The 21,080-nt window shown below is 48.9% G+C and overlaps 1 protein-coding gene and 1 long non-coding RNA gene across 9 annotated transcripts in view; one reads left to right on the top strand and one right to left on the bottom strand.

The window, feature by feature from the left end:
• The window catches only part of LOC138433430 (uncharacterized), a 45,075-nt gene extending 44,357 nt beyond the window's left edge, over positions 1-718 (bottom strand). Inside the window, exon 1 of the long non-coding RNA XR_011254303.1 lies at positions 248-718. This is a non-coding gene — a long non-coding RNA (uncharacterized lncRNA). The remainder of the gene's footprint in view (positions 1-247) is intronic.
• The window catches only part of COL15A1 (collagen type XV alpha 1 chain), a 102,219-nt gene that overhangs the window by 343 nt on the left and 80,796 nt on the right, over positions 1-21,080 (top strand). For 4 of the 8 annotated variants that reach the window (XM_069576080.1, XM_069576076.1, XM_069576077.1 and 1 more), the window contains exons 2-3: positions 94-194; positions 275-360. In XM_069576080.1, coding sequence (XP_069432181.1) covers positions 184-194; positions 275-360 — 97 coding nt within the window. In that variant the 5' untranslated portion in view covers positions 94-183. The remainder of the gene's footprint in view (positions 1-93; positions 195-274; positions 361-21,080) is intronic. The other 4 variants (XM_069576078.1, XM_069576074.1, XM_069576072.1 and 1 more) reach the window with 1 other exon arrangement.

The raw sequence follows: 21,080 nt of genomic DNA, 5'->3' as shown, positions 1-21,080 counted from the left end.
CAGAGCGCGGGTGACTCAGGACGCGGGCCGTGCTGGGATCCTGCCCGCCGCTGCCGCTGCCGCTGCCCCTGCCCAGCGCCGTCTTTGTTGCAGGCAGGAAGGACAAGCGGCCCGCGCGCAAAGTCCGTTGCGGTCTGCGGAGCTCGGCTGCCCGGTGCCCTCGGGGGCCCGCCGAACTGCGGGATGGCGCCCAGGTATGACTCGCTACCCCGCGCCCCAGCCCCCTGGCCCCTACTTCCCTCCTCACCTTTTCTCCTTTGACCACTTCTTGCAGGAGGGACGCACAGTGCTGGCGCCTGCTTTTGCTGCTTTCCACCTCCGCGCTTCTCCCCGGTGTCACTCGGACCCGCTCCGCGACAGGTAAGCAGCCCGGCCCGAGCGCTGCACCGGCAACCTCTGCGACCCAGAATAGTTGGTCTCGGCGGCGGGAGCGGCTGCGGTACGCGCCTCATTCCTGGACATAAAAGGGAGTCCTCGCCGCTCGGGGCGCACTGGCGGTTCGGCTGCTGCTTCCCCAGGCGGTGCAGGGGATTTGAGGGGTGAAAGAGAGTCTCCGGCTGGCCGAAGCGGGTGGAGCAGTATCCTGGAACCGGAGGAGTCTAAGCTAGGCGCAGCCCTTTCAATCTTGGGCAAAGAGGGACTTTGGAAGCCCGATAACAGTGCCAGCGGTCTCCGCTGGAATAGTTCGCTCCAGCTCACCCAGCGCCGGCGCTCAGGTGGTGCTTGCTGGTTGGCTCATTGCAAGGGCAGATGTGATGACCCGTCTGTACACAGGTGCGGAAGCAGACCGCCACCACCTGGCGCTTTGCCGCGCAAGAATTAACGGGACTGAATTGCTCTGATACCTAACGTAGGCCTGAGTTACCTGGAGAGCCCCATCCATCGTGGGCAGTGACTCTGTGGATGATGGGAAGAGCTATAGACTGGGAACCAGGGGATCTGATACCTTCTGTTCCTGGGTCTCTTTCCCCACCAGGACCCAGAGGCGGTTGTATGAAAAGTAAGAATCTGAGTTAAAAGAGTTTTGACCTAAGGTGTTTGGCTGGGTTAGGTGCCATTGGACAATGGATTTTACTACTCTGTGCCTCACTTTCCACATCTGGAAAAGTGGAATACTTAGACTACCTTTCCTCCTAGGGATGCTGTGAAAATTAAGAGATATTAGAAATAATATGCTTTCCACACCATGGCACAAAATAAGTGATGGAAACTGCAAGTTGATCCTTGCAGTAGCTGTGTTGGAAAGCATTGCAGGCATTTTTACAGCAGAGGATACTCCGGGTGAGACAGGCTTTAGAAACTGTTCTGTGCAAAAGGCAGGGCTTGGGCCCAGGTCTCTAGGCTTTCTTTCCCTGCTCAGCCCTCTCTCCATGCAGTTTTGCAGGAGAACTACCGCTCTCCAAATAGTAGCCTCTGACTGCTTTTGGATTTAGGAGATTAGCACACAGTCTCAACAGGAGTAAGTGTGCAGTGTGCAGGGAGACTGTGGTGGGGGAAGACAACCTCTATCCCTTAGAACCGCCTCACTGGCTGTGTTTAACTCTCTGTGTGCCAGAGGAAAGCTGGGACAGCCCAGACTGTGTCTCCTTGGGAGCAAGACTCAAAGGCCATGACAGCTTTTCCTGCCAGAGCGTCCAGCCTGGCATTTCTTACAGATCAAAGGGCAGCTGGAGCACAGTTTTGGCTTCTCAGCCCTGTGGCCCATGTCAGAACGTTGCAATTTTGCATGTGATATAGGGTACTGCCAACTCAGTGGCAGAGGGCATCTTCAGATTCTGTGGTCTTTTGTGAACTTTGCTGTAACCCCATCCCCCAAATGGAGAAGGTTCCGGAGTTTCTTTCTCCTCCTGCATTTGTAGGCTGGCTCCCTCAATGCCAGGTCAGGGCTGTTTTTATAACACAGAGGAAGTCCTATACATATCCATAATGGAAAAAGGACCTACCAGGAAGTCCTCAGGAGATGAAAAGGGCCTGGAGCCCGCCATTTGCAATTGATGGGTAATTGATGATTATTCAATGTCCCTCTGGGATTCTGGAGAGACTCTTTCTAGATGTGGAATATCCTCTACAAGTCAAATCTTGAATGAAGTTTATTGAGGCTAACGCTTGTAAACCACTTCATAGGTGTATATGATCCGTTCATACTTCATTCACCCAGTCCTCACAATCACTCCAGGAGCTGGGTACTGGGACTGTGCTCAGATGAGGCAACAAGGTCCAAAGTCCCAAGGCTTTTCGGCTCCCGAGGGTTTCCTGACCCACCCTGTTTGAAGAGACCCTTGTCAATGAGCCCCTTGTCCCCCACATGGACATTTTGTGTCTGATAGCTTTCACTCAGCATGCTTTTGAGGTTCATTGAGGTTGTAGCATGTATTTGTACTTCATTTTTTTTATGACCGAATAATGTTCCATTGTATGGATATAGTGCAGTTTGTTTATCCTTTCTTCCGTTGATGGAGCCATTTGTGTTGTTTCAGCCTTTTGGCTGTTATGATTAGTGGTTTTATGACATTTGGGTACAAGGACTTGAGTACTTGTTTTCAATTATTTTGGTTGTATACCCAACAGTGAAATTGCTAGGTTATATCATAATTCCACGCTTAAATTTTAGAAACTCTTAAACTATTGTCCATAGTAGCTGAACCATTTCACATCCCCACCAGCAGTATACAAGGGTTCCAATTTTTTCGTACCCTTTCCAACATTTGTTATTTTCTACTTTTTAGGTTACAGCCATCTTAGTGGTAGCTTTCGGTGGTTTTGATTTGCATTTCCCTAATGAGTAATGATGTTGAGCATCTCTTCATGTGTTTCTTGGCCATTTGTGGGTCTTTTCTGGAAGAAACTCTGAATACTAATCAGGGCAGGTTTAGGATTTCCCGCTGATCCTCTGACTCTTGCTGGTGGCCAGCTGATGTGCTTTCCTGAGTGACAGACAAGGGGATAAGAGTCACACCTAGGATTTTACATCACTGGCCTCCTGCCTTACCTGTGCTCTAGCCTGTAATGAGTTCCTCTTGTCCACATACCATTAGAGGTTGTGATGAATATGAATGATTGTAGTATTTTAATTACTGGCTAAATTTTTGCTCTTCTCTAAAGTTGGGAATGCCTATGGTGGCATAAGGTCCTGCTTATATGTTTTACAGCAGATTGAAAACTGTTTTACAGCAGATTGAGGCTGAAAACCCCCAGCACACTGAACCACTCATAGCTCCCCATGTATATTTGGAATTTTGTAGTCTCCTTGACTGTGCACAAGATGTGAATGAATCTCCCTGTCAAGAGGACACTTCCTCACCCTGTTTCTCTTTAGGGTCTAATTCTACCTCCCAGCCTAAACAGCACCTCTTGCAGGGAGCCTTCCCTAGGTCTCCCCAGTGGATCTTTCTCATCACTAAGACACCACAGCCCTTCATCTATCTTTCCAGCACCAGCCACTGACTCACCCTGTGCTGACAATGTATTTATTTCACACTTTTTTCTATGAGAGCACCTTGAGGGTGTGGGTCATACCTTATTCATCCAGAATTTGCCGCTTGGACCTTGGCCATTTCATCATTATGATAAATGTGCTGCTGGGAACATCTTTAGACAAATGGCCTTTGTTTTCTTTTGGGATTATTTCCTTTAACTAGATTTCCCCAAACAGATTTGCCCATCAAATAACAGACTAGTTGGATAGTTCTTAATATATATTTAGATGGGTCTTTCTGAGATACAAATTGAATCATGTTGGTCCTTAGTTTAATTGCTCTTGCTGGGTGCTCCGTGCACCTAGGATGGAGTAATGCTTCTTGCCTCCAAATCCCCCTTGTGTCCCACCTCTGTGTCTTTGCATGGGCCAGTCCCTTTCTGAGAATGCCTTTCCCCTTGTTCACCTAGCACCCCCTAATTCATCCTTTAGGACTCCTCTCTGGGAAGCCCTCCTATTCTACCAGGCATGTTGAGTGTCTCTCCTCTGGGCTAACACTATATGTCACCACCTCTCAGTCACAGGGCTTCCCAGGCTGGACCATGACCGTTGATTACTCATCTGCCCCTGCTCCTACACAGGGAGTTCTGTGAGCCAGGGACTGGGCCTTGCCCAGATTCTGAATCCCAAAACCTAGCACTGGGCCTGACACAGAGTAGGTGCTCAATGACTCAAAAAAGGAAGGAATGGGCAGGTCCAGCCTGTGGTCTAGGGAGAATGCACCCATTTACCATGTCCTCTGCTGTGTCTAAGTCCTCCCGTTTTCCTGGGCTCTGCCAACTGTGGAGTGCCCATGGCTGAGTAATCAGGGCACGTTATAGGGCTTTTAGTTTTATTTAATGACTTTAATAACTAGTTAGGCTGGAATTTACCCTAATGTTACTTTGCTCTTTGTCTCTTTTCCATTACATCTATTTGTGTAAACAATTTATTTTCTAGCTTATCCCGCTCATACCTGAAAGCCTCTATTTTGTCAAAAGCTGTGCATTTATCTTTCTCTGCTAGCTTAATATATGAGCTTATTTTCAAGTTTTCCTTGAATGTCCACAGCTTGATCCATTGAAAATGGACCATTGATTAAATAGATTGCATAGAGTGTATGCTGAGGTTAGTTCTTTTCCAAACTGGTACCCAGGATTACCTGAAATACTAATTAAAATGTAAACTATTTTTCCATCATAGCATTGCTTCTGGTTATCATAAAATTTTCCTTTTTATGATAGAATTTTTTGTGTAATCTATATATTATTCTTGTGCATATGTGTGTTTTTTTTTTAATTTCACATGGTCCTGATAATTATTGTTTTGTAGTATGTCTTAAACTCTGGTAAGGGAAGTTACCCCTTTCTCCTTCACTAAGTCATAAATCCTTAGTATAGACTGATTTATCACATAATTTTCTCATGATATGATTGGATACTGGGAGTGTTGTAGTGGTGGTGGGTGGGTGAGGGTTATAAAAAGTGAGGTAATATTACAATAAGATTCAATTTAAGACCTTAATATGCGGTAAGGAGAACAGATAAGCAACTAAGACTTCAAAGTCAGAGGAGCAGGTTGTGGGGCTCGAGTTACTGCTGTTGATACAGAGCACAGTTCCTCTCCTTTTCAAGAGAAAAAAAAAGTACAGGGTTAGAGCAGAACCTGGAGAAGGCCCAGACCTCTTTCTGGGCAAGATCTAACGAGGCAACACATGAGGCTTAGGTCACCTAGTGAGTACAACCCACTCCTTACCTCCAATCAGAATCAACTCAACTCAGCCCAGCCTAATCCCAGTGTAATCCATCCCAACCCAACTTTATCCAGTCCAATTCATCTCACACTTGTTACATGCCTTGTTACATGGATGACTTAAAGAACTGGACAGGGCAGAAAATTGTTCTGAGGGCCTTCATGTCTCTCTTGAGTGAGCAGGACCCTTGATTTCAGGTGTTGGGGGAGCCCTTTTTCAGTTTGGAGAGCTTGGCTAGAATCTGTCCTGCAGAAAGCAGTGCTGCCTATGTCTTTCTGGGAGTCACCCCTCCTGTCACTGAGCACCTTAGATAGGGCCCAGCTTAAAAGCCCACTTCACCACTGGGAGGTCTTTGCAACTAATCTCTTTCCAAAGTAAATGTCTGCTGAGGTCCTCAAAACTGTCAGCTCTGTTCTGTGTTCTAGCTACTACTATAGATTTCTGTCTTTCTCCTGTATTTCCTGGCTGCCTGCCCTCTCTAAGGCCCACTGGGGTGGGTGGCGACGTGACTAAAGAGCCACATGGGACCCTGTGCCCGTCCTGGAGGGGCTCATAATCTAGTAGTAGAGGCCGAGGTGCAGCAGCTGGCTTGAATGCTATGGAGCTTGTCCTGAGTGTCCTAGTGTGGATGCAAGCAAGCCTCTGCACCACTGAAGTGGGGGTGTCCGTTTACACCAGAAGATGGGGGAGGCGGAGGGAGATAAGCAAGCTTTGAAAGAAGAGATTTGTATTTTTCAATAACATTAAAATATTTTGATAATAAAAATAATAGTCACTGTACAAATCTAGGTTGAAAAACAAGGAGTTTTGAAAGGTCACATGTTATCTCATGACTCAGAGATAAACTCTGCTAACATTTGTGGACTGTTTTTCAAGTTTATTTTCCATGCCTAAATATGCACATATGTTATAATGTGAATAGATCATTCTGTACATTGTATTTTGTTGCTTGACATTTTTTCCCTTCACTATTATCTAGACACTTCCTCTGGAACATGGAATATTCTTCCCTAAATCCTTTGTAATTGACATAGTATTTCATTATGTGGCTTTCCCATAATTAACCTAGGCCTCTTTTAATCCTTTAGGCTGTTTCCAGTTGTTCTTTCCATAAACACTGTTGTGATAACCCTATTCTTCTTTTTTTTTTAATTTTATTAATTTTTATTTATTTGTTTTGGCCGCACTGGGTCATCGTGGCTGCGTGGGCTTCTCTCTAGTTGTGGAGCGTGGGGGCTACTCTCTAGAGGCGGTGCTCGGACTTCTCATTGCAGTGGCTCCTCTTGTTGCAGAACGCAGGCTCTAGACACACAGGTTTCAGTAGTTGGGGTTCCTGGACTCTAGAGCACACACTCAATAGCGGTGGCATACGGAATTAGTTGCTCCGCAGCATGTGGGATTTTTCTGGACCAGAGATTGAACCTGTGTTTCCTGCATTGGTAGGCAGATTCTTTACCACTGAGCCACCAGGGAAGCCCAGTGATGACCCTATTCTTGTATCTCTGTATTTGACCTTTTCCATAATTATTTCTTAGCACAAACTCTTAAAACTGTTGGGTCTGGTGCTTGCCCAATTTTTTCAAAGTCTTTCATTGTGGTTTTTTTTTTTTGGAAGGGTGTACTAATTTATATTCCCTGCAGTGGTGTAAGAGAATACCTGCCTAGCTTACTCCACTGTTGTCCACTGCTGCTATTTTTCTCACTGAAAGGAGAAAATGATAATAGGGCAATGGACAGTACCCAGCAGTACTGCTCCAAATTGTCCTTAGTTGAATGATGTTGGGGATTTCCTCCTCCTCCCTACCATTTGTTCATCAGTTTGGCATGGGCCTTGTGGCAGGGCTAGAGGAGAAGAGGGTTATTCAGGAAATTAGAATGCAGGAGCTCAGGTCACAAGGACTTTGGTGGTTCTCAACCCTGGCTGTACCTTAGACCCTGATGACCAGTCCACCCCATGTCCAGGGTTCTTAATTTGTCTGGGGTCTGGTCTTCTGCAGCTTTTAAAAGTTCTTGGTGTGATTCTAAAGTGAGGCCAGAGTTAAGAACAAGCAGCGCTGTCCAGTGACTTCCTTTCAAAGGTGACAGTCCGGAGTCCTAGAAAGGGAAGGTCTTACCCGTGATTGTAACACAAATGAGAGGCAGAGCTGCCACTGGGCCCCAGACAAGCTCTGGGAGCCCACACCCTGGTTCAGATCTCAGCGCCGCTACTCCCTGTTCCCTCTCTTATCCTTATCTTCCTTGTCTGTCAATTGGGACAATAATTCCTACTATGAGGAATAATAAGGGAAGCATGGGGCCTATAATTGGTACAGTTCAGTACCTCTTTCCTTCCTGCTCCCACATCTCTGTGAGTCCCTAGAGGGCAGGAACCCTACATTATTTATCCAAGTTTCCTCAGCGTCTGACATGGCACCGAATGGACACAATGAGCATTTGAACACATTTATGAAAGAATCATTCAAAGCCTGGGACTGTGGAGATCTGAGTGAAAACCCAGCATTAGGAACCCTGGACCATAGCGGAGTCTGTGTGAACCTCCAGCTCTGCTGGAAGACCACCCACAGCCATTCACTGTGACGAGGGTGCTGCTGCTGCTGACGGTGGTGGAGGGGCCAAAGCAGGGTGGGAGCAGGGGCTGTGTATAACAGATACGTCAGGGATGGAGTACATTCCATGAAAGAAAATTGAAGGGATGCTTTTCCAGTCTTAAAAAGTTATAACCATTGCATTCTGTAGAACAGAGTCCAAAAGCTGGTTCAAACTCAACCTAAATCCATGAAGTTTCAACAGTGCCACACACTGTTGGGTCAGATAGCTGCTTCTCCCCTTCCAGCTGTACAGTCTTAGTGCTAGCTTGTCCTGTCTTTCTTTTAGGCAAGCAAGTGTGTCTCCTGGCCTCCATTCTCTCCACCTCCCCGCTGTATTACAGCCTTAGGAGTCTTCTAGCTTCTTTCCACTTAGGTGTGACCCACCAACCAGCAGTATCAGCATCACCTGGGGACTTTGTTGAGCTGCAGACTCTCCAGTCCCGCTCACAGACCCTGTGTATTAGAATCCGCATTTTAACAGGATCTTAACCTTTGAGCAGCAGTGTAAAACCAGCTTTTTACTATGTCACCCCCTGCTTTAGAACCTTTTGTCATCTTCCCAAGCTGACCAGCTGTGATAGGCAAAGTACTGGCCCTCCAAATATGTCCATGTCTTAATATTACCCCAGAAACTGTACATATGTTAGGGTACCAGACAAAGGGGAATTCGAGTGCATATGCAGTTAATAGTGATAATCATCTAACCTTCAAAAAAGGAGAGGACCCTGGGTTACTCAGGTGGGCCCAGTGTCATCACAAGTGTCCTTGGAAGTGGAAGAGGGAAGTGATGTGAGAAGCACATGACCTTCAGCAAATCAGTTGTATTTGCTCATGTTGAAGGTGGAGGAAGGGTCCATGAGCCAAGGAATACATGTAGCCTCTAGAACCTGGAAAAATCAAAAGAAAAAAAAAAAAGATTATTTCTTTAAAGCTTCCAGAAAGGAGCACGTTCTGCTTAAGTTTGATTTAAGATATGTGTTGGACTTCTGACCTACAAAACAGGAAGGTATCGGTCAATTCGATAACACAGTATGGAAAAATCCAAACAAACTTTTTGGCCAACCCACTAATACATTTATTTTGATTTAAGTCACGTAATTTGCAGTAACTTGTTACTGCAGCCATAGAAAATGATTTTAACTCTCCTTACCATGGCATTTGAGACCCTCTGAAGTCCTCCCAGTATGCTATTTTAGCCGCATCTCCTGGAGTGTCCCTCCTCATAGCCTTATCTCAAACTGCACAGACCCCAGGGTGGCTGGAATGTTGGTAGGCATCCTGAGAGTCTGGACTAACGTTATTCTCCCTTGTACCACCAGCACCTGGCCCCATGCCTCGCTCTGGCAGGTACTTGGTCAATGCTGGTTAAATGAATAACCCAATGGAAGCCTGCTGTATTCTTTCGGATGGCCACCAGCCACACAGGGTCCCTAGTAGACTGGAGGCAGATATGGCAACAGAGGGGCTCTGCTTCGATGCTCCCCTGCTCTTTTGTTTTGGGCAAATGGTCGGCTCTCTATGAGCCTCAGTTTCCATATCCTGTGAATAAAGGAGTTGGACTAGATGAACCCTAAATGCGCTGTTAGCTGGAACTTTCTAGGATATCTGAGTTCACTTTGCCCAAACTTTGCGGTGGCTGTGGGAGGTGATTCAACTCAGCAGCTCACAGTCTGGTTCCCACCCTTCCCTGACATCCTTTTCCATGGGTCAGGGTACAGAACTGCGCCCAATGGCTGTGTGTATTTGGTACAAAACGGCGACCACAGATTTTTCTCCTTTCCTCTCGAGTTAAAATGTCAGATTACTCACTCTCTCACAGGACGAAAAAGGGAGGGAAAAAGAAACCATTTCTCACTGCAGAGTTTTTCCATGTGACACATTTTCTAATTTTATTTCAGGTTTAACTGTCTGGAGTAGGTGGTGCCATTTCAGCGTCTCCCCCTCCCCTTTTAGAATATGAGCTTCTAGTTGAAGTGGAATGGTTTTGCTTGTTTAACATTTGCCAGTGTGGGCTGCTGTCAAGCTGCAGCTGAATGTCTTCATTTTCTCTGCTGGAGGACGTGCTCTTGGGCGCACAGCACTAAGCTAATAGGATTCCTGGGGTCTGGACCCTCTGTGGGGAGCTTGACCAAGTCACTTCCACTCTTGGACTCAGACACGTAATCTGCAGAGAGAGGGAAAGGCTGGGTCACTATAGAGACTGCATGGCCCATTGGAAGAACTGTTTGGCGGGCCCTGTTTCTAAGAGTGGTTTTGTTTGAAACTCTGTTGGAATCATGTGCACCTAAGTTTATATTTGCCATCAGCTTTGTCATCTCTGCACTGCCGCCGGAAGTGCATGGCATGACTGAGAAGTTTTCAGTGCCTGGGAAGAGTGTTGTGACTTTGTTTCAGAGAAATTGATTCTGCCCCTGCAAGGTCGGTTTCATCCAATCTCTTCCTTTCATTCCTTCACCCCACTGGGTCCAGGCCTGTGTCATGCTCAGTAAGGGACTGTAACAGTCTGGTTCCTGTCCTGGTCAATAAGACCCCCCATCTCTCTGACCTCTAGTGCATCTTCTTACTGCAACCTGAGTGGCAGATGCCATCATGTCACACCCCATGAGAACCCTTCCCTGCTTTCCATTACAGCACCTGAAATTCTGCCCCAAACTCTTAGTAGAGTGCCTGGAACACCGTGAACCCTCAGTGAAAGGTAATGGCCATGGTGATGAGGTTCAAACTCAACGCTAACTGATGAGTTAAACTAACTGACGATCCCTAAACCTTCCTGTGGCCTCTTCCAGCATAGTTTGGACCTGGTTTCTTCCATCAGAATCACTTGTAAGTCCATCTCTCCAAGGATAGGGAGAGCCAGGGCAATGCTATTCACTTTTGGAGTTCAGAGTCATTGACCTTACAGCGGAGGAAAATAGCCATAATCCGATGTGGGAAAAATGAGATATAGTTAAGCATGGACTTTGCAAGTATGAATAAGTGAGTTGGATAGATTTAATGCCAAAATTTCTTGATGGTCATCCTGCCTGTCACAGCCTGGTAGGTTTTTCAGTCACTCATTTGTTTCCTCACTTTTATTTAATAAATATTTATTAGCTGCTTACTGTCCGCAAGGCAGTGTGCTACATCCTGGGTATAAAATGATGAACAGCGTAGGCATGGCTCCCCACATTGTGGAGCCTAGACTCTAATGTGGGACACAGACACTAAACAAAGGGTTGTACAAGAAGCCCTAAATACCTATGAAGAGTAAAAAGAGGTATGGAGAAGTAGGGAGCTAGGAGAGGCTTCCCAGGTGGCTCTAGCGGTAAAGAACTCGCCTGCCAATGCAGGTTAGATGTAAGAGATGCAGGTTCGATCCCTGGGTCAGAAAGATCCCCTGGAGGAGGGCATGGGCACTTTCCAACCCACTCCAGTATTCTTGCCTGGAGAATCCCTTGTTCAGAGGAGCCTGGCAGTCTGCAGTCCATGGGGTTGCAAAGAGTCGAACACGACTGAAGCAACTTAGCACACACGCACAGAGGGAACTATGAGAGCACATTCGTGGCCGCTCTGATCTGTACTGCGGCGTCAGGAAACACTCCCCAGGTTATGACAGTTAAGATCTGAGGTGTGACTAGATTTAGCCAGGAAAGGGGTGGGGATTAAAAGAGGAGAGTGTTCTAGGTAGAGGCAACTGAATGAGAAGAAGATGGAAGCAGCCGCCTGGTGTGTGGCCTGAGCAGTTAACCCTCCAAGCCAGTCAGGGATGGGACAGGACGAGACGGGACGGGATGGGGCTGGAGTGCGTGTGTCAGGGGGTGGTCTCCAGTCTCCAGCGTGAAAGCAGAGCCTCCGTCCAGTAACTGCTTTCCTGACCCTGCTCTAGGCGAGCCTCTGGGCTTCTGCCATGCCTTGGGTCCTGCTCAGTGCTCATAGCCCTGGGTGAGGGCCTCTGGGTGCTCCTTCCTGCCCGGCTCTTGCCTCTACTTACCCAAGAGCTAATGGCTTCAGGGAGCGGCGCAGGGTCCTTCCTTTGTGTTGCCCAAGAGACATGTTTGTGAGAGACTTGCAGTAACATGATAGGGAAGCAGGGGTGAACGAGAGCCCAGAGCAGAGCCTCTGGCCCCACCTCGGTCACCCAGAGCCTCCTAGGCCCACCCAGCTGCCCAGCTGAGAGGTCGGGAAGGTCGCAGGGAAAGGATTCTAAGAATTGCCCTCTGCAGTTAGTCTACAGTTAGTCTTGGCTCTGAAAAGCTTCTTCCTGTCTGAAATGAAGGGTTGGACCCGCCCTGAGGCTCATCCAGATATTATCTCCTCTGATTTCGCTCTCTGGACGTCTGTGTTCAGAATGCGTATCCACAAACACAATGCAGAATTCTCTTGCCAGGGGATGGAGAAGTCTTGGGAATAACTCAGGTGGGAAGTTTTTAGATGTTTTCACTTGGGGACCAAGTCCTTTAGAGATGGTGGCAGAAGAGTGATGCATTGCCCACTTCTGTCCTGGCCGTTCCTTTACAGACCTGCATCTCAAACAGGGTGTGCTCGTGGTCCTTGGCTGTGTGACAGTGATGTACAAAGCCACATTGTTTATTTCCGCATCCATTTTACCCAGTGGTTGTTAACTTGGGGAGTCCAGTGACAACTGGGAAGTAATTTAGAACATTTTTATACTAAACAGCCCACAGTTATTACAGAGTGGAGTGCAAAACTTAAGTGCTTTTAGCAATAGGACAGGAGACTTTAATTAAATTTCCAAGCTCTGAACAGAGGTGGGGCAGGGGGTGGGAAGGGTGGCTCTTTGCGTAGACCCAGGCCCCAAGGTATAGGGTCCCCTCTCCCTGCTGGTAGGATGCTTTAGTGGAGATAATGTTATATATAGATTAGAGATCCTCAGCTGGTGGGTGGTTTGAAATTATTGTAGTGGCTGCCAGAATCCATTCTTGTACAAACATTTCCTCCATCGATAGTTACCTAATGCACTTGTGTGTGGAAAAGGCTATGGATGTGTTTTTAGCTATTGATAAGATGGAAGTCGCTATTCTCCATTGCTCTTGTACTAGAACTTTCAGCTCCGTGAGGGAAAAAACTTGTCTGTCACTGCTGGATCCCCAGTGCTTAGAACAGAGCTACCATACAGTAGGTGCTCAATAAATGGTAGTTGAATGAATAGATGTATGTGTGTTGGTGGCTGTAAAAAGCTTCCCTCTCTCAGTCAGGAATTACCTTTCCAGGAATAAGTGTGTGGGGTGCATGAGCATGGGAAGGTTGGGTGGAATGTGAAAAATGCTGTTCATGCATATGCATGCAGGAGACTGGCCAGTCCCACTCAAGTTCAAGGTTTCCAAGAATCCTTTTGAAGGCAGCCTCCTACCCAGTGTGGTCCGTGCCCATAGCGGCTCCTTGTGGGAGAAGGCACAGATCACCGTTCATGCGCCTAGGGTAGCTGGGGATCCTAAGCTCCCTTAGGGTCCACGTGTCCCTCAAACACCTCGCTCCCATCAAAACCCACTGGGGGCCTTGAGGACCCAGAAAATGTTGGGCTTTCAGGGTCCTCTATCTGGCTCTCCTAAATTACAGAGAGTGGCGTGGAGACTCAGAGAGAACGAGGGACATGATGGGAGTCACACAGTTCAGATATAAGGAGCTGGATCCAGAACTGGGCCTTGTGATGTTCAGGTGGCTGGCATCTCGCCACCTCAAAGTCCCACGTTTTGCTGCTGTGTCACCATAGACACATTGTCCCATCGTCCTCAGGGATGGGGGAGGAAAGGTGGGGACGGGACTTTGCACGTGCTGCGGGTCTCTTCTGTGCCTGGCAGCCTGTGGCTACAACTAAGCCTTGGAAACATGTGCTGTGCTTAGTCGCTCAGCTGTGTCCCACCCTTTGCGACCCCACGGACTGTAGCCCGCCAGGCTCCTCTATCCATGGGATTCTCCAGGCAAGAATACTGGAGTGGGTTGCCATTCCCTTCTGCAGGGGATCTTCTCGACCTAGGAATTGAACCTGGGTCTCCTGCATTGCGGGCAGATACTTTACCACCTGAGCCACCAGGGAAGCCCTTGGAAACGTCAGATGGATTTCAAATCCCAGTTCTTCCATGTATCAGCTGAGTGACTTGGGCAGATTGCTCAGGAGGAAGGTTGGATCCCTCATCTGGACAGGGGGTAGTCAAGGTCCTGCCTCGCAGGCTGCATGAGGCACTCAGCGTAGAGCCTGAGATGGCAGGGCCTTGGTGGGTGAGGGCTCTCCCTGAAACCATGAACCTCACCCTGTACCTATAACAGCATCACTGGGGAGCTCTTAAGACATACTGAGGCCTGGGCCTCACCCCCCGAGATCCTGACTGGGGTGGAGCTGGGTATCAGTCTTCTAAAGCCCTCAAGTGGTTCTTGTAAAACCCAGCTAGGAGCTAGCTCAGTGCTAGAGCACATATGCCATGAGGGCAGGGACGCGTCTGTCCTGTTCACTCGTAAATCTTCCACAGTAGCAGTGCCAGGCATGTGGTGGTTGGTGCTTGAGAATATTTGTGAATGAATGAATGAACAAGCAGGTGAACAAGGCAAGCTTCCCTCTCTCAATCTACACTTACCTTTCAGGAATAAGTGTGTAGGCTCGTGAGTTCAGCATCTGACATTACCCTGTACCGCCACCCTGAGAACTGGCATTGTCATCGCTGTGTCCAGATAGTGAAACTAAGGCTCAGAGGAGTAAACGAACTGGCCCAAGGTCACCAGCTAGTAAGTGATGAGTTCTCTCTGGAATGGAATTCCATGTCCTTCTCTGCATCTGCTGGGCGAGACTCAAGGCTCAAACTCCTGAGGTCTTCTGCCCAAGGTCACCCTCAGTTTTGGGTCTCCAGTTAGGGGCATCTCCTGGGTACCCAGCTTGGAAGGCCTCATTCCCTCTCCCGTTACTCCAGAAGTGCACAGGCTCTTCCTCCAGCTAACATTTGGAGGCCATCAAGCTGTACTTTCATCTAGATTGAACAAGAATCAGCCTGTCTCAAAATATGACTTCAGGGTCACCATCTGTTCTGGCTGTTCTCTTAAACTCCAGTCCCATTTCAGAGCCACACAGGGCTCCAGCAGCCTGCAGAGAGCACATCTCGGCACAGGGGAGCAGGAGGACCTGTAAAAAGCAGCTGTGTGCTTGATAACAGCTGTAGGACTAAGTTCTTATGTCATTCATTTCCCCCTACTCAGTGGCATCAAGTCGTTATATGTGCGGACCACAAACCCCCCCGCCGCTATGCATCCATTCCCATATTGGGCACCTACTGTGTACCATACACTTCCCCATGCCTCACCTTCTTAGGGAAATGGGTGAGAGTAGCCTGGATGGTGGGAACATGATATGCTGGGCAAGTCACATTGTCAGTCTGGGCCTCAGTTTTCTCATTTCGAGGACACTGCACTGAAGTCCTTCCCAGCTCTGGAGGTCACTCCAACTCTCCAGGCCTCTATCAGCCTAGTCAGTGTAGGCAAGATTGCACAGTGCCTGCTGATGCCATGAGCTCATTCTGCTGGCTTCCTCCCTGCTCTGGCTAAAGTCACACAAGCTCATCTGTGGACGCCCTGGGCCATTCCCAGGGCAGCTTGATTTTGCCCAGGGCATAACATGCCAAGTGCTGAGAGGCTGCAGGAAAGTATGTCTCCTGCTGCTGCCAAAAGACCGCCTTCACTCTGCATTCCAAATCACCCAATCCACCCTCTCCTTGGCAAGGGAAAGGAAGGGGCCTGACTGCCGGGGGCAGCAGCTTGAGGTGAAGTGGTGATACCTCCTAAAATGGTCAGCAGCAGCCTTCCTCAGAAACCTTTCAAGGCACCCCATAGCCTGCAGCATAAATTTTAGTCTCCTCAGCTTGACATTCAAGGCCCTCCCTAATCTGTTTCCAATCTCCCAAGTGAAAAAGTGATTAAGAGTAGAAACAGCTAGGAAGGACCTCAGATGACCCACACCTGGGCTGCAACCACCCCATTCCAGCTCTGTGGCCTTGATCTCCTTCAGCCTTAATCTGTTCATCTGCAAAATGGGAGAGCAATAGTCCCCACCTTATCGAATTGTCCTAAGAGTGAATAAGCTGATGTTGGCTTTACGCTTCTGAATCTGGCTTCTTAATTCTCTCCTTGCTGCTCTAACGGTGGAGGTTGCCTGAACGTCCCAGTGCCCCCATCCTCCAGGGCCACTCACAGACCCCTGAGTTTCCTGACTCCGTGGGTTTGCTTGTGCTCTGCTTGTTCCGCTCTGTTCACCTGTGCAGAGTCCTCCGGTTCAGACACCTGTGTCGGGGCTCTGTGTGTTGATGTCTTGCCCCCTTTTCTAGGCTGAGAGCTATTCGGGATCAGTCTGAGTTTTCGCGATCTCTCAAAGTCCAGCCTAGGCCCGAGTCCAGAAGAGGGTGGCCACTGGGTACTGGCTGTGCACAATGCCGGAACCCTCGACTAGGACCAGGACAGAGGGGGAGACAGGGAGGTCTGCTCCTGCCTTCCCTTCCAAGATCCCTCCTTTCCTTGCGGCCGCATTCTCTCAGGGCGCACAATGTAAATTACGACTAAATTGCTTGTGGTTAGCAACTCTGTAGGAGATTTCATGGACCATGTGGTATCTACCATGGGAAAAGAACTCAAATACCTAAGGACATGCCTCACTTAGAGACTTAGAAAGCTCCAGAATTACTCTTTCAAGCTCCTACCATCCCAGTGATGCCCCTCCCACCTCAGTACCTTACATCAAGAGGCTGGGGTTGGGGGAGGGTGGGACATGGCAGCGAGGAGCAGGAGTCTTACCCTTCTTCCAGGACCATGAGGGCTGGCCTGTCCCATCCCATCTTGCCCAGTGGCCCCAGCTCATGCCCTAGCCCCCAGATAGGCAAAGAGCAGCCTCCCTGAGGTCTCCAGCCAAACCTCAAGAACCTTACGGTATGTAACGAGAAGGGGAAGCATATGTGGTTCACAGTCCCTACCCAGACGCTTGTTTCAGAGAGAGAGGAGGTGGAGGCAGCTGGAATTCAGTCTGAAATCTAAGAGGCCAGTGTGCTTTAGAGCGGCACTCCCAGCTCAGTCGGTGGGTGAGAGCCAAGGCAGGCGTTTTTCAGAAGACTGGTCATTCTGTGCCCTCCTGCTTAAGGGTCAGCCAAAAGGATGGAAAATCGCAGCACTCAGAAAAGTTAGCATCAGGCCTCTGTGTGGCTATTAAGATTACATTGTACTTCAACAGTGGGATCAGCTGAGAGCTAGACTATTAAGGGCATATTGAGCTAAATGGTGCTGGTGGGATGGCTGCGACAACAGCTGGTGTTCATTAGAGTTCTTCATAATTGATGACAAAGACCATTGATTTTATCGATGAAAATACATGTGATATGGCAAGACAGATATATGGTCACTCTGGTCCAGAATCCGTTAAGCTCGCTTATTCACTTACGTGTGCACTAGTCATTCATTCATTCCTCCATCAATGCTCAATTCTTGCCTAACTCAGGCAAGCCCTGTGCTTGAAGCGTAGGGGTGAAGTTGGGAGATATAAACATGAAACAGATGATGCCTGCTCGCCCAAGGGCTCACAGACTGGTGGGAAACATAGGCAAATAAACAGATAATAACAGAGTATTGAGGAATTGGACCTTTACCAAGGGAGGGTTTCTTGACAAGATTGGGTGATTCATTTGTAGGCGTTTAGAAAAAGTCAGCTCTGAGGCCCGGCTTCCCGTGTGGCTGGAGGGGAGTTCCCGGAGTCTTCAGGCCCCTTAAGCCCTGGGCAGGGCAAGGGGACAATGGGGAGGCAAGGGAAATAGCTGTTACTACCCCTCCTGGAAGGCGTGGGCTCCTCCTGCTTGGGACAGGCTTTCTCTGGGGGAGCAGCCCCCTTGGAGTCACAAGCTTCCTCTTGGCTGCAGAACCCTTGCCGACATGCCCAGTTCCCCTGGGCTGACCTCCCAAGCCTCTCTGCATCCTCAGACCACCAGCCTCCTTCCCACAGCTGGGTTCACTTGGCTGCCTCTCCCTGTTAGTGGGATCTAGTCACTCAGGGGACTCAGCCTCCCATCAGCCTGTCTGGGAAGCAGCCCATTCGCTGCGGCTGTGCTGTGATCCGAGGGAAGCCCTGTCTCAGCTGGGGCCCTGCCTAGCCCTGTGCCCGGGTCTCCGCCCCTACAGTGGACTTTGCTGCCGGCTGCCTGCTCGTGTCTCCTACTCCGTGATTCCCCCACTGCTGGCCTCCGTGCAGGTCTTAGGCCTCTCCAGCTGCTGCTCAGCAGCACAGTGTAGGGCAGTGGGTCTCAAACTTGAGTGGGCATCATTACCTGCGGGGCTGGGTAAAACACAGGTCGCTGCTGCCCTCTTCCCTGCGCAAGGTCTGATTCAGCAGGTCTGGAGAAGAGCCAGAGCATTTGAATCTCTAGTAAGTTCCCAGGTGAGGCTGATGCTGCTGGTTCAGGAACCGCACTTTGAGAATCATCGTTGTGGTCAAGCAGGTGGGCTATGGAACATGGACCCAAGCTGGGTCCTCGTCTTGTCTCTGCCACTTACTAGCTCTGTGACCTCCTCCCTCTGCATCTCGGTCTATTCATGGAGAATATACAGGTAGAAACACCTTCCTCACTGACTCAGTCCAGGCACTGCACTCAGAATAAGACTGGGCATACAGTTCAGTTCAGTCGCTCAGTTGTGTCCGACTCTTTGCGACCCCATGGACTGCAGCATGCCAGGCTTCCCTGTCCATTAGCAACTCCCAGAGCTTACTCAAACCCATGTCCATCGAGTCAGTAATGCCATCCAACCATCTCATCCTTTGTCGTCCCTCCTGCCTTCAATCTTTCCCAGCATCAGGGTCTTTTCTAATGAGTCAGTTCTTTGCCTCAAATGGCCAAAGTATTGGAGTTTCAGCTTCAGCATCAGTCCTCCCAGTGAATATTCAGGACTGATTTCCTTTAGGATACTTGGCATACAGTAAGTAGTCAATGAATGCTTTACGTTCCTTGTCCGTTGTAACAAACTACCACAAACTGGTAAAATTCCAGAGGCAAGAAGTCCAAAATCAAGGTATCAGCAGGGCTGCACTGCCTGTGGAGGCTCTGGAGAATATTTCTTTGCCTCTTCCAGCTATGAGGGCTGTCCACAATCCTTGACTGCATCACTGTATCACTCCGGTCTCTGCCTCTGTCTTCTCTCTGTCAGATCTCCCCTTTGTCTTATAAGGACATGGGTTATTGGATTTAAGATCCACTCAGGTAATCTAGGATCATCTCTTCATCTTGGGATCCTTAAGTATATCTTCAAAAGACCTTTATTCCAAATAAAGCCACATTCACAGTTTCCAGGTACCTATCATTTTAGAGGCCATCATTTAGGTCCTCTACAGTGAACATGGGCTATGATTATCATTATTTAGTTACTGTTTCTTCCAGCTGCTGCAGTTAGCCTGCCTTGGGGTCAGGAGGGGATGGAGTGGGAATGTTATAGCAATTTCTAAGTTCCAGCTCCCCGTGGTCAGCCCCATTTTATTCAAGCCATCTCCAGGCTGGGGCAGGAAATTCTGTTTTTGAAGTTACACTGGCCACACTATAGCATTTCAGCATGTTCAAATTTCACTGATCTGAGAAAAATAGCACTCTCCTCCCCCAGACACCAGTTTAGAGTCCTCTGTCCGTTCTAGTTGTTCCTCATCCCCGAGCAGGGTACACTTAAAGCATTTCCACATGCAGACCCACACTTGACCCTCACTGCAACTAAGCTGAAGGAGATCATATCACCCCATATTGCAAGTGAGAAAACTGAGACCCAGAGGGAAAATTGCACAAACCTACCTTTCCTGGCAATTATAGACAATAGTTCAGCGGGGAGAAAAGAAGCCTAATATCATTGACGACGACTGCAGTGACAACACCCACTGTGCTGTGTAAAACGTATGCTTTGCTAGGCCCTCTGCTTAGTATTTTATGTCTATTTCTCAAAACTCTCTGCTGAAGCAGGTGGCATTCCTCCTGTGTTATGGGTGTAGACTCCGAGGCTCAGAGAGATGAAGTGCCATGTCCGAAGATGCACAGCTTTCAAATGATGAACTGGGACTTGAAGCCAGAGCTGGCTGAGACTCTCTCCCCATTGCTGTGCTGCTTGGAGGTTCTTTTCCAGTTTGAAAGATAAGTCGGAGCAGCCGAGATGGGAGAAGTGGCTCTCCAGGTCCCTCCCCAGATCTGCTCAGGAGATGAAGCTCGTGAGAGACTGTCTCTCTCTGGTGCTGGGTGTTGATGCTCAGAGCGGTGGGGCGGGGCAGCAGGGCAGTGGGAATGAGAGGCAGATGGGCCCAAGGTCCCTGAGGGCTGGGACGGCCAGGGTGTGCTCCCTGGAGTGGGCCACCTTGGCCTGAAGTGGCATTCCTGGGCAGCAGAGGGGGACTCAGCTCCCTGCCCCAGGCAGATGGGGCTTTAGAATCGCTGGTTCTGAGCCCTGGTAACTGTGTGCCCTTGGGTGAGTTATGGAGCTTCTGTGTGCCTCTGTCACCTCATCTGTTGACTGAGAGCAGTAAGAGTGGAGTTGTTGTATTGAACTGGGTTGGGGGGGGGGCTGTGAATCAGCATCAGTTGGGGTGCTGGCGCCCAGGCCCCCCCTGGACCAACTGAATCAGCATCTCTGGGGGTGGGCTGCTGGCATCAGCATTTTCAAAAAGTCTCCCCAGTGATTCTGTGCAGCCAGGGTTGAGAACCATTGCTCTGCAGCTAAAGTGCATGGCACCCAAGACACAGTAAAGGCTCAGGACACACGGTCCATCATTATACGTCCCTCATACAGTCGTGAAATTAACATTTATTGGGGTCCTGCCTGTGCCAGGCTCTACCTGGTGCCCGTATCACCTGCAGTGCGTACTTCTTGCTCAGCCGTTTCTAGCACTGATTCTGAGAGCATTAATTAATTGGGTTCAGTGCTGTATGAAGACATGGTCCAAACCTAATATTCTAAAAAGAAAGTTTTACCGACAAGGGGGAGAATCTGGAAAATGTGCCCACATCAGAGAAACAGAAACCCTGTGTGTGGGAAGAGCAAAGATCTCCAGCCCTTTACAGAGGCAACTGGAGAAGAAAGAGTGGGCTGCAGACTCGCTGTGGGTCCCCTGGTGAATACCTGCCCCTACAGTGCCCTCACTTCAACATTATATAGGTTTCTGTTGGGTGGCTCTGTATTGCGGGGTTAGTTTTTAGCTGCAAAATTCTTTCCAAATGAGACCATAATCGGAACCCAATGAGTTAAGCAAGAACTTCCCTGCCATGCAACCCCTAGGGGTGTGGTAAAGAATCTGCCTGTAGTGTAGGAG

This window comes from Ovis canadensis, chromosome 2, assembly GCF_042477335.2.
Source record: "Ovis canadensis isolate MfBH-ARS-UI-01 breed Bighorn chromosome 2, ARS-UI_OviCan_v2, whole genome shotgun sequence".
Classification (NCBI taxonomy): Eukaryota; Metazoa; Chordata; class Mammalia; order Artiodactyla; family Bovidae; genus Ovis; species Ovis canadensis.
This window is presented reverse-complemented; position numbering and strand designations above follow the sequence as displayed.